Source organism: Vulpes vulpes, chromosome 7 (assembly GCF_048418805.1).
Source record: "Vulpes vulpes isolate BD-2025 chromosome 7, VulVul3, whole genome shotgun sequence".
NCBI lineage: Eukaryota > Metazoa > Chordata > Mammalia > Carnivora > Canidae > Vulpes > Vulpes vulpes.
This window is the reverse complement of record NC_132786.1, coordinates 7,741,691-7,755,177: the sequence shown is the minus strand read 5'-3', so window position 1 is coordinate 7,755,177 and position 13,487 is coordinate 7,741,691. Positions and strand designations below refer to the sequence as shown.

Genomic DNA, 13,487 nt, shown 5'->3' with positions numbered 1-13,487 from the left:
TCCTGAAGATAAATAAATTATGCTCAAATCTATGTCAGAAGCAGTAATGGCTAAAATGAAACAGGTTAAAAATCTGTTTTCCTTGATTATGACTTAAATATATTATTTTAAGAAATAATATATTGTTTATTATAATAGCAATCATAACACATCCAAGCTGATGTACTAATAGTTCTACAATTCATTCTTGACTCAACTTTATGTTTCAGGCATTTATCTATAGATTGTTTAAATTTATCTCTGCTAATATGTTATTGGTTCATTAAGAAACATGAAAATCTTTGTAAAAGAATGGATTTTTTAATCCAAAATAGGACTATTTGGTTTTATTTTTTTAATATTTTTTAAAGATATATTCATGTATTTTAGAGAGGGAGGGAGAGAGGGAAAATAGGAGAGAGAGAGAATGCGAGCTCACTGTGTGAGTGGAGGGAGGCACAGAACGAGAGGGAGAGGGTGAGAATCTCAAGCAGACTCTTCACTGAGTGTGGGACCCAACATGGGGCTCAATCTCACCACCCTTCAGATTATGACCTGAACTGAAATCAAGAGTTGGAGACTTAACTGACTAATCCAGCCAGGTGCCCCAACTATTTGGTTTTAAAATGGTCGTTTTGCTGTTCATGACATGAGACAGACAGTTGCTGTGGGTGTCATCAAAGCAGTGGACAGGAAGGCAGCTGGAGCTGGCAAAGTCACCAAGTCTGCCCAGAAAGCTCAGAAGGCTAAATTAATATTATCCCCAATACCTGCCACCCCAGTCTTAATCAGTGGTGGAAGAACGGTCTCAGAACTGTTTGTGTCAATTGGCCATTTAAGTTTAATAGTAAAAGACTAGTTAATGATAACAATGCATCGTAAAACCTTCAGAAGGAAAGGAGAATGTTTTGTGGACCATTTGTTTTTTTTTTGTGTGTGTGTGTGGCAGTTTTAAGTTATTAGTTTTTAAAATCAGTACTTTTTAATGGAAACAACTTGACCAAAAATCTGTCACAGAATTTTGAGACCCATTAAAACAAAAGTTTAATGAGAAAAAAAAAATAAAAAAAAAATAAAATGTTGTTTTGGCTTTGGATCCTCATTCAAAGCTATTTACCAAAACACACAAGTTGAAATTATATTGCCAATCACCTATTTATATTATGGTGAAGTTATTCTAGTTATGCTTATATTGGACTTAAATCTATCATTTTCTGGAATGTAGAACTAGAATATTATGAAGTGGTTTCCAGAGAAGTCTTAAATTTAAATAGGAATTGTGAAGACTCACTATATACAGGCCTCAAAGAATTTTTCACTAGGAGCTAAAATCAAGGATCATATGAAAAGCCATAAAACTTCCTATGTTATCTAAATAGTGGCTTTTTGCTGTATGTGAGGAAAGAAGCAAGTTTCAGTATCTAGGAAACATCTGTGTATTTAGAAATGTAGTTTTGGAAAAATATAAAGGAAATGGCACAGGTTTTGGAGTCACTGGGACAAGGTTTGTATCCTTTATCTGCTGTTTATTAGCAGTGTGGGCTTGGACAAAATACTAGATATCTTTTTTCAGAAACCTCAAGTAAGTGTGGGAATATAACTTTGAAGAGTTATATGGAAAGAATGCATGTCAAAATGTCTAACATGGTGCTTGATATATAGTAGGTGTTCAAACTATAGTGGCCTATCTTCCTTCACTATTTTTATTAAGTTCATTCAAACGAACAAGGCAGATTTTGTTATGATACTACCAAGATTCAGTGTATCTTTCTAGGTTCCAGATGAGGGTTTGACTCTGACAATCTCCATAATGCAAAGAGGAGATTTAAACAAACAAAAGAACAAGAATTGGGTGAACTTCACTGGGCCCTTTTTAAAACTGTATTCTTATTTGGGAGTAAATTTGCCTCTCTGTCCAAGGCAGAATGGAATCTAAAACCCTTTTGGAAAAAAAAATTTAAAAAAAGATAAAAAATAAAACCCTTTTGGGGATGTAGGGGATTGAGATCAGTGAAATAACATGAGTGAAGATCAGCTGGTACCTCCTTCAAGGAGAGAACACAGTACAGCCTTGGATGTAGGAACCAGGAGTGGAGGGAGGAACAAAGAGAAAGGGATCTGTGAGCTGCAACTAACTTGGCACTCAGGGAAATCTTGATGGTTCACAGTCTTGATAATTCATCCTTAGAACCCATGTTGCTGGTAACTGTGCCTGGGAAACTCATTCTAATTAATGGGGTTGAAAAAAATTGGTAGAAAAAACCTACATTGAGGAGTTGATTGAACAGTGATTGATATGCCTTGTCTTTGTCTAAGTCATAGGCAGTGGTCAAAGAGGAAAGACTTTGCCTGGGATACTGTTGCCTTTGTAACACTTGAAGACTTGTCTTCAGCTTGAGGAATTTAAAAAATTTTTTTTTCTTTTAGAGAGAGAGAGTACAAGTAAGCAGGGATAGGGAGGGGTATGGGAGACGGAGAGAAAGACTCAAGCATGCTCCATGCCCAATGCAGAGTCCAGTACAGGGCTTGACTCGGGGCTTGATCCCAGGACCCTGAGATCATTACCCAAGCTGAAATCAAGAGTCAGACACCCTACCAGCTGAGCCACTCAGGAACCCCTTGAGGAATTTTTCTTAATGGATCTGACTTTGTGAAGTTTAAGTCTTGACCAGGTTGCCAACTTAAAAGACAGAGGGCATTGGGCCTTTCTTTACATTTTCTTCTGACATTTCTTTTACTCTTATTTGCATTTCACAGGGTCAAGTGGCAGAAGATGTATTTAGAAATATTTTGGGAGTAGGGTAGTGTTGGTAGGAGATCTCAAGAAGGTTTGGATGCCATTTGGATGAGTTTAGAGTTTATTTTCAGGGAAATTAGCAACCATTGAAGGTTTTTATATCCCATGATAGAAAGTGGTCTTTTTAGAGAATGTGTTTTGAAAGTTGTATTAGTTTTCTATGGTTGCTGTAACAAATTACCACAAATATCTTACATCAATACAAATTTATTATGTTATAGTACCATATGTCAGAAGTTAGCCCAGTTTCAATGGGCTAAAATCAAGGTTGTCCAGGTTGTGTTTCTTATTGGAGAGAATCCATTTCTATGCCCATTTTGGTTGTTGTCAGAATTCAATTCCTTGCCACTATAACACTAAAGTTCCCATTTCTTTGCTAGCTGGAAGCTGAGGTTCATTCTCAGTTTCTAGAGACTGCCCACATTTCTTGTCTTGTAACCCCTTCTTCCATCTTCAAAATCTTCAATGGCTGGTCAGGTCCTTCTCGTGTGTATAATTCTCCACTACCTCTTCTGTTGTCACATCTCTCTGGCCAAATATTGTCTTCCTTGTCTACTTTAAAGGGCTCATGTGATTACACAGGTTTCACCCATGTAATCCAAGATAATCTCTTATCCCAATGTGCATAAACATTATCACAGCTGCAAAGTTACCTTTTTCATGTAAAATAACATATTTATGTGTTCTGGGGATTAGAGTGTGAACATTTTTTGGGAGCCATTATTCTGCCTAACACAAAAGTCTTTAAAGTATAGATTGCATTTAAATTTAGGAAATAGAGGGGATCCCTGGGTGGCTCAGTGATTTAGCACCTGCCTTTGGCCCAGGGCGTGATCCTGGAGTCCTGAGTTGGGCTCCCTTCATGGAGCCTGCTTCTCCCTTTGCCTGTGTCTGCCTCTCTCTGTGTCTCTTATGAGGAAAAAATAAAAATCTTAAAAAAAATTAAAAAAAAATAAATTTAGGATATAGAAAATATTGTCCAAGGATAGAGTATGGTTCTTTCTTCAGTCTACATTGGCTAGGAGATTACTCATTTTTGTCCTGTATTCCCTCATGTCTTGGATATCCAGAATTTCTCTATCATTTCCAGATTTGGAATACCTGGAATTTTCAGTTTTCAGGTTCTTTACTAAGTTCTCAACCAAAGGACTTTCTTTACTTTGTTAATCCCATAATCTGTCACTAAACCCAGTTTCTGGCCCTTCCTTCATTTCCTCTCAGCCATATCTGCCTCTGGAATCTCCTACTTCCTTGAGATTATACTCTCTTTGGATCTAAATGAGTTCACCTTGTTCTGGAGCTGCCAGGCTTCCTGTTGGACTTGATATGGCGATTGACCCTGTCCTGAGGTTCTGTTTTTTACTTCTTACCCATCTGTTAACTCTTTCCCTGTAGCATGCTGCAGTCAGCTCAGCAGTAAGAGAAAGCATGGCCATTCTTAGGAGAGATTATTGCAGTATCTATGATCTTAGCCACAAGAGAAAGCTTCAAACTCTTTGAATACGAGAAGTATCAGGAAGATAGAAGCCAAAATCTGTTGTGATGCCATGGACTCCCCTGTAATTTTGGGGCTAAGAGCATGGGATTAAGAACCTGACATTTGGCAGTTCCATTCCATGCTCTGATGTCTGTCAGCTTTAGATAATGTTAAGTACTCTTTAAAAATTTTTTTTTAAAGATTTTATTTATTCATGAGACACACAAAGACAGAGAGAGAGAGGCAGAGACACAGGCAGAGAGAGAAGCAGGCTCCATGCAGGGAGCCTGACATGGGACTTGATCCTGGGTCTCCAGGATCACGCCCTGGGCTGAAGGCAGCACCAAACCCCTGAGCCACCTGGGCTGCCCTCTTTTTAAAAAAATTTAAATTCAATTTGCCAACATATAGTATAAGTCCAGTGCTCATCCCATAAAGTGCCCTCCTCAGTGCCCATCACCCAGCTACCCCATCCTCCCACCCAACCCCCCTTTCACAACCCTTTGTTTCTCAGAGTTTGGAGTACCTCTCTGATTGTTTTCCCATTCAGTTTTCCTCCTTTCCCTTATAATCCCTTTCACTATTTCTTATATTCCACATATTAGTGAAGCCATATTGACTTATTTCACTCAGCATAATGCCCTCCAGTTCTATCCACATTGAAGCAAGTGGTGGGTATTTGTCTTTTCTGATGGCTGAGTAATATACTGTATATATAGACCACATCTTCTCTATCCATTCATCTGTCGAAGGACATTGTGGCTCCTTCCAGAGTTTGGCTATTGTGGACATTGCTGCTATGAATATTGGGGTGCAGGTGTCCCAGTGTTTCACTACAGCAGTATCTTGGGGGTAAATACCCAGAAGTGCAATTGCTGGGTCATAGGGTAGCTTATTTTTAACTTCTTGAGGAACCTCTCCACTGTTTTCCAGTAAGTACTCTTTTTATTCTCAACTTTCTCATTTGTAAGGCATTAAAGGAGATAATGTATGTAGCCCTAGTACAGTGTGATAAGTCCTCATTTTATATTTCATTCTTGGTCCTTCATAAAATGATGGAATATGGGCAGAGACACAACCAAGAAAACGTAGGCTACTGGTGTGATACAGTTCTACTTGGAAGTTTTATTTTGAGTTTGGGAAAAGTAGTGGCTGGTAGAGTCAATGACAAAGCCAGTGGGATGCAGAGGGAGTAGTAGGATGTCATTTGTCTTTAGTGATACTCTCAATCCAGGGTATATATTTGTGAATATCGGTGTAGATTCCAACATCTCCTCCCATGAAGTGTCCAACCTCAATCCCCTGGAGCTTGTTTTTGCAGATGACGGTAGCGACGGCCACCTCCTACCAGAGATTGTGCAGAGAGAGGAAGAGAGAGATATGATCAGATCTTGTCATAGGAGACCTCTTGTCCCCAATATGGATAAGCTCTGCCTAGAGGTAGCATGATAGATCATGAAAACAGCACCAGATCAGGAGACAGGAAGCTGAAGTCATTTATCTAGCTTTGCTGTGACTAGCTTTGTTTTGTCTTGAGAAAGTCCGAGAAAAACCTCTCTAGGACTCACATATAAAATGAGTCAAACCTTTTTTATTTGGACTGGTGAAGCCAGTTTCCATTGTGAAAAGTTTGAATTTTTCTAAGCCCATTTTGACTTCCAGCTATAAGAATAAAAAATAAATGTAGCAAAGTGGAGGTGCTACATGACATGCTTTAATGAATAAAGACATCTGTAAGGAGGGCACATTACTGAAGGCACAATGGGGGCTTTGCTGCAGCCTTATAAAATTCTCAAAAAATTGTGAGAGGATGAGGGCTTTCTAATTTTTTTTTATTGTCACGCTTGGTTAACTAGACACATACAGGCAAATGAAAACTGAATATAGAGAAAAGATTACCCCAAAAATTCGGCTGAAGACTTTCACAAATTTAACACATAAGGAGTTCCTGTGGCTTCTCCCTTGTTCGGTTTTCTGGCACTCTTTATCAGACATCACAGGAGCCTCCAGGTTCTGCCTTAAATCAGGATGTCTACCTGAGGGAAGACAATAAAAGAAGCCTTCCTGTTTGCCATTGTTATGGAGTCTCTCCAACCACTACTGTCTCTTTCCACTGGTGTCTTGTGTGTATGTCTGAAACAAAAAGGAATGATCTTATGCATGGTTATAAGAGTTAATCCAGGGGATTTAAAAATAGCCTTTACATCTGTTTAAGCAGCAGAGTTTCCTTTCTACTCTGTGTCCAGTCTTGGAGGAATAAGAGGTGACCTGACTCAGATTCTCAGAGGTGTCCTCTCCATGCAAAACAAGCCTATATGCAAGGGAGGAGCACAGCCTCTTCCTTGGGAGTTCTGCCTCTGACTGTCAGGGATGGTGTGGCCTCTGTGCAGAGTCAGATGGCCTGGTGGCTCCAGCACCTGAAACCTCAAGGAGGTAGTGGTATGTCAGCACCCTGGGGAGGGAGGAGCTTTGGACTTCTGAATGGATCTCTTTTTGCTAGATCACCCATGGTCTCTGTCCCTTCTCCTCTCCTCTCTTCTCAGCTATGTGGACCTGGTACTCTTCCTCAGCGCTAACTGATGACTCTGATTTACTGTGGGAGGTACACTCACCGTTGTTGTCCTGGCTCCAGTCCAAACCTGAGAGTAGACAGGTGGTGCCTGGACGGACATTGTTGGTGGCGAGGGGTAGAGGCTGGACTTTATTGTTGAGTTTGGCAGGTTTCGCCAGCTTAATGAGCATGAGGTCATCCTGTGGGGAGGTATGGCTAAAGTTCCAGTAGCGGATAATCTGGATGGGGTTAATTGTCTGTTCTGTGCCATCTCTGACTCTGATCCTGAAATTTCCCAGCATCACTTTTAGGTTTCTGGAGGGAGAAGGGGTTGGAAATAATCACTTTCACTATCACCATCACAATCATCATCATCATCATCATCATCATCACTGTTGTCAAAGATGATATTGAATGTTGCAATGTGTCAGGTAGTACTGTGCCAGTTGCTTTCTTTGGATTACCTCATTGACTGACCACAAGTAAACTATGAAGTGGATTCTAGTTTTAATCCATTTTATCGGTGAAGTAATGGAGGCACATAGTAGTAATTCACCCACGGTCACACAGTAAGTGGTGGAGTCTTTAACCACTGTATTTTCATGTAGTATCTTTAATGTAGAAGAGAGGAAAATTGTGCATGGCATAGAAATACTATTTTCCCTCTACTCTAGCTCCAGCCTATCCAAATGGGCATTTCCATTCTGCTGCAGCTAAGAGAATGGGATAACCTAAGTATTAGAGCTGTTTGCTTCATCAGATCCACTCACCACCCGGTTTCATCCTGCTCTCTATCTTTGGAAGGTGATATATGTGGATTAAGTCAATGGATTCTCCTGTTCGTTGGTCTCTGATTAGGTTTTGGTTGATAGCAAGCACTTGGTAGTAATTGGAGGGAGAAAAATGAGGCTGGAGTATTGATCCACCTAGCTCCCTTCCTGCAGGGTTGCTGTATAGTGCTTCCTATCAGGCAGTCCCACCACGCAGTGCTCCCCACCTTCTCTTTCTCTCCCCTGCCCTCCCCCGCTTCCCTGCTCCTCTTCTTGTAACTATTCTCTCTTCTTGCCCCCTTAAGCATAGGGGTAGTAATTATACTTTTCCAATAATAATCCTGGGGGCACTGAACTCTTCTCCTCAGTTTGTCTAATTTGCGTGCACCCTCAGTTACCTGCAGTCCCTTAACTGATATGGCACATTAAGACACATTCATATTTTCAGTAAAGAACTTGAAAAAGCTGCAGGGAGACTGAGGAGGCATGCTCTGGGGGGTAGGTTTCCTCACCAGAAGCACTACTGACATTGGAGCTGGATGATTGCTGTGGGGGTTGGCCTGCACACTGTAGGGTGTTCAGTGGCTGCCTTGGTGTGGCCTCTGGTTGCTAGATAGATGCCAAGAGCACAGCACCCTCCTTGGTGCATTGTAACAAACCCAGAGTATCTTCAGACTTTGCCACATGTCCCCTGGAAGGAAGGTTGCCATCATTTGAGAACCATTGATGTAGAATGAGTCACAGGGGCTTCAGGGTGTGGGCGTGAGGGTCTCTGGCACTCACGGTAAGTAGCAGTGAGCTGGGGCTAGCACCCAGTTGTCTTTGATGAGAACACCCACGCAGGGGTTGAAGTGAGACCTGAGGTATGCCAGATAGGGAGCATGGTCTTCTTTTTGCACAGAGTGAGCATAGAAAACTGTCCCTGAGAAAATAATTAGTATTCTTAATATATAGAACATTCTTAAGAGATAAGACAGGTCTTAAGACAAATAAGACAATCAGCAGTTTCCTAGTTGAAAAGGAATATGAACAATTTTATTTTATTTTTTTGAATATGAACAATTTTAAAGAAGTAATTGGCCAAGAAATGTGAAAATGTTTGACCTTCTTTTTCTAATAAAAATGACATACCATTTTATCTAATATTTATAATAATAATTTTTGCTTTAATGTTGGTAACATTAAAATCTCAGAAACCACAATGAAAAAGACCCTCTTTCACTGAATGTAGGGATATGAATTGATTCTGTTTGAAAAGCAATTAGAAATAGGAATCAAGAGTGTAAACAGTGCATCACCTGTAGCCTAATAAAGAAATATTCCAAGATAGACAAAGATTATGAATGTGTGCTCAAATTTAAAATGTTAGCATGTGTTGACTGAGAGGTGGGATTATGAACAATTTATTTTTTTTTCTTTTTAATATTTCCAAATTTTTAATATGAAGATTTAGTATATATTTTTTATTTAAATTCAATTAGCCAACATAGTACATCATTAGTTTCAGATATAGAGTTCAGTAATAAATCAATTGCATATAATACCCAGTGCTCATCACATCACATGCCCTCTTTAATGTCCATCACCCAGTTACCCCATCCCCCCCCACCTCCTCTCCAGCAACCCTCAGTTTGTTTCCCAGAGTTAAGAGTCTCTCATGCTTTGTCTCCCTCTCTGATTGTTTTTTTTTTCCCCATTCAGTTTTCTTCCTTCCCTTATGGTCCCCTGCACTATGTCTTATATTCTGCATATGGATGAAACCTTATGATGATATCTTTCTTTGATTGGCTTATTTCACTTAGTATAATACTCTCTGGTTCCATCCATATCGACATAAATGGTAGGTATTCATCCTTTGTGATGGCTGAGTAATATTTCATTATAATATTTCATTACACACACACACACCATATCTTTATCCATATCTTTATTCATTCATTTGTTGAAAGATATCTCAGATCCTCCCACAGTTTGGCTATTGTGGACATTGCTGCTATGAACATTGCAGTGCAGGTGCCCCTTTATTTCACTACCTCTGTATCTTTGGGGTAAATAGCCAGTAGTGCAATTGCTGAGTCATAGGTTAGCTCTGTTTTACCAAATTATCCCATCCTCTACCCTCCTCCCCTCCAGCAACCCTCTAGTTTGTTTCCTAGAGTTAGGAGTCTCTCATTTTAAAAAATGAATTAAGAAAAACACTTGAGAAGAAAAAGAGGAAGGCTGCTTGTAGTGTCAGAAATAAAGTACTATTCTTATCTTGGCTGTCCTTCGTTCTTTCATTAATCCTTCCCAAGCCTTGGCCTATACCTCCCTACACCCTTTTATGTTCACACAGAAATCCCAAGGGAAACAAAGTGGCATATTAATAAGGACAAGAGGCATTAAGCTTGTTCTAAGTGCTTTACATGGATTTATTTAACATTTCACAACATCTCTATAATACAGGTAGTAATATCCCCATCATCTCTATAATACAGGTAGTAATATCCTCATGTTCTAAGTGGTTTACATGGATTTATTTAACATTTCACAACATCTCTATAACATCTCTATAATACAGGTAGTAATATCCCCATTTTAACTAAAGAAACTGAAGCACAGATGGGTTAATTTACTAGTCCAAGCTCACACAGCTAATAGTGATGCAACACAGGCAGTCAGAAAGTGGTGGGAAGTGCCTCACCAGCAAATTATGCCATCAGAAGGAGTTCTTGGAAGTCAGGGGGTGCAGGAAGTAGGGTACTCCCATTTCATCTTGTTTCTACCTTCTTCATTCCCTACATTCTGAGTCTCTTAGTTTTTGAAACACGGGGAATATCAGACTTCAAAATGAGTCCTCTATCCCTCTTACTACACTGGGACTTGCCCTGTGGGTGATGAGGCACACATATGGACTCACCTTGCTCATTGCTGAGCATTCATATGGACTCACCTTGCTCATTGCTGAGCATCCTCCAAGGTGAGTGAGCACCATCACCCACTCCGTAGCTTAGCACTGGAAGGGTGGGCTCAGCCTCCTGAGAGCCTTTGGGTGGGTCCAAGGAGCAGAGATACCTAATTCTGTCCATGACCATTTTTCCTAGGCTCTTCTCCACATACCCCAGTCTGCCTTACTCCAGCCTACACTATTAACCTCTGCCTTATAGGACAGAGTAGTTGATCATGGATACATACCAGCAAGGACACCCAAATAGAAGATAAATTTCATAGCAATCCAGATCTTTCCTTGGGAGATGCAGAAGATCAGAGTATGGAACTCTCAGGACAGTGTTCTCGTCAGGAACACCTGGTAGAACCAGTGGATATGGTTAGGCATGGGGATATGAAATGGGATTGGAAAGCAGCTCTGGGCATAAACGGGGGCAGAAGAGGACTCCAGGTAGACAGATGAAGGCCCTTTTCCTCCAGGGAAGATGCACTGTGCCTCTCTTGGATCTTTTAGGGAAGGAAAAAAAAAAAAAGAAAGAAAAGCCTAGGTTCATAGACTTAGACTTGCAGATCCAGGTCCCTCTACTTGCTCTCCCTAAAAGCCCATCTACCCAAATCAGCTGTCTATGGGGAAGTGAGCTCCAGGCTCAGGACTTATCTTCCATATGGAGTTTCTGAGGCCAGGGCTGTGGGGGACAAGATTCACCACCTTAGCTCAGGCGATGTCCCCAGGTTTACTCTGAACCTCCCCAGTTTTACTCTGAACCCCCTAATACTTATACTTTTGCTTAGCCCCTCCCATCTTTATTACACTTCCTTCATCTTTCCCTGTGATCACTGTTTGTTTCATCACTCAGCCATCATCATCAACTTGGTCTGTTGTCCTGATCACCAGCTTCTCGCAAAGGGCACGTGGAAATGAAAAGCCCTCAGGGAACGTCAGTAGTAAACTGCTAGGGTCATCCTCGGATAATTCAGAGCACACTCTTAGAAGAACACTCACTAATAGTACTTAACCAAATCCCAGGCCCTGAGCTAAATTCTTTATAGATACTGTCCTTGGTGATTTTGTATGAGGTCAGTCTGGGATGTAAAACTAATTATACTTTGTATCACTCTAGTCCTTCAAAGTCTTCTGAGCCCATAATCTCATTCCAGTGGCACAACAAGCCTGAAAGGTTAGCGGGGCTGGTATCCTTTTTTATCTTGATCTGCAGGTAACAGAACTGAAACAGAATTTATATCAGTGTCTCAAAATCACACAAGATTGCAAAGACTAGAAGTAGAATCTAGGTCTTATCATTGATACACATAGATTTTCAACCACCTCCTCCGAGCTTCAGCTAATCAACTGGCTTTCTTGGATCTTGAAAGCATACATTTCCTCACAGAAATTCCCTGAAGTGTAAAATGAAAAAGAGACATGGCACATACTTTCCTGACCTTCACAGTGAACACAGAAGTTCACTGGGGAGTAGGGCTGGTTTCTGAATCGTGCTTAAGGCTCAAAGACAGGATGGAGCTGTGGAAGGTTTTCTGCGGTGAGGGAGGGATTAGTTAACAGGAGTGAAACTTCAGAGAGAGAGAGAGAGAGAGAGAGAGAAAGATATTTTCATTACTCTGAGGCTGTTGGTTCTAGATTTTTTTTTTTTAGAAAGCTTATGGACCAGGAGGGGAGTTTGAGGCCTTTCCAAAGACAGCAGATTTCCTGGAGGAGGCTGGTCTGTGAGCTTCAAATTAGTATCTCCAGCCCAGACCTCCTATCCCCACAGATACAGCTGTCTCCTAGAAACCATTTTTTTTTCCTTGCATCTGCTTTAGGTTCCTGAAATATAGCATGTCAGAATTTTACCCTTTATTCCCCCAGACTTTGAATGCATTCTTTTGCCTCTTTTCCTTATTTTAGGAGATAACTGTACCTCCTACTTGTTTGATTTCTTTTTCTCACCACTCAACCTCAAACCATCCTACTTCCAGCAGTCTCTTAAATCCATCCTTACCTTTCCATTCACACTGCTGTCATCCTAATCCAGGCCATAATCTTGTGCTTGAACTAATATATGTGCCCATCTGGTGTTGCTGAACCTGACATTCTCTTTATTTAGAATCGTTTCTTCCCCCCTCTAAAATGCATGTGAAATAATGTCATGCTCCTTTTAAAATCTCTTCAGTGGTTCCCTATTGCCTATAGAGTAAACCCTGCTGTAGAGGCCTCCCTTGGTCCTCATCTCATTGTGTTCCATAACCCTTTCTTCTCAGCTTCTCTCCTCTACCCCTCTTCCACCCACCCTGCCCCACATACTTTCTCCAGGCCTAACAAAGTACTTCAAAGGGTGGATTTTCTTATAATAGTACTAATACTTTTTATTTTATGTTGGCTTTTGAGTGCTTCCTGTAGTTTGCCAATCCCATTTATTTTTCCCTTTTTTCTTAAAGGTTTACTTATTTTAGAGAGAGAAAGCGAGAGCAGGAGGAGGGGCACAGGGAGAATCCTCAAGCAGACATCCTGCTGAGTGCAGGGTGCATTGTGGGGCTCAATCCCATGACCCCGAGATCATGACCTGAACCGAAATCAAGAGTCGGTCGTTGAACAACTGAGTCACCAGTTGCCTCTTTTTCCTTTTTTGTTTTAGGATACTGATATCTGATATGGACATCATTCTTAAAGCTTATCTTTGAAAAAAATAACCTTAGAATTCTGTGGATGGATGTGTGTGTGTGCAAAACTCAGCATTTCCTTATATGTCTGTGATTTTTTTGTTATTAATTTTTTGTTAGTATTATTACTGGATTCCTTGTACACGTGGAGACATATATGTTCCTAGCCTCATTCCACAAATTATCTGGTTTATAGAGACTCTAATTCAGTTACTGTTTCATTCTACTATCTGACTGACTTTATTTTTTAAAAAAATTATTGTTTTTATTTTTATTTATTTATTTATATTTATTTATTTATTTATTTATTTATTTATTTATTTATTT

General features: G+C 40.3%; 2 protein-coding genes across 2 annotated transcripts in view; one reads left to right on the top strand and one right to left on the bottom strand.

Moving 5' to 3' along the window:
- Positions 1 to 13,487, top strand: part of SSBP1 (single stranded DNA binding protein 1) — a 191,599-nt gene that overhangs the window by 67,882 nt on the left and 110,230 nt on the right. The gene's annotated exons all lie outside the window — the stretch shown is intronic.
- Positions 5,457 to 10,782, bottom strand: PRSS37 (serine protease 37). The gene is made up of 5 exons (XM_025982145.1): positions 10,749 to 10,782; positions 8,358 to 8,496; positions 6,866 to 7,119; positions 6,153 to 6,289; positions 5,457 to 5,597 (listed from the first exon to the last, which is right to left on the bottom strand). Exons 1-5 carry the CDS (start codon positions 10,780 to 10,782, stop codon positions 5,457 to 5,459), a joined length of 705 nt encoding a protein of 234 aa, XP_025837930.1.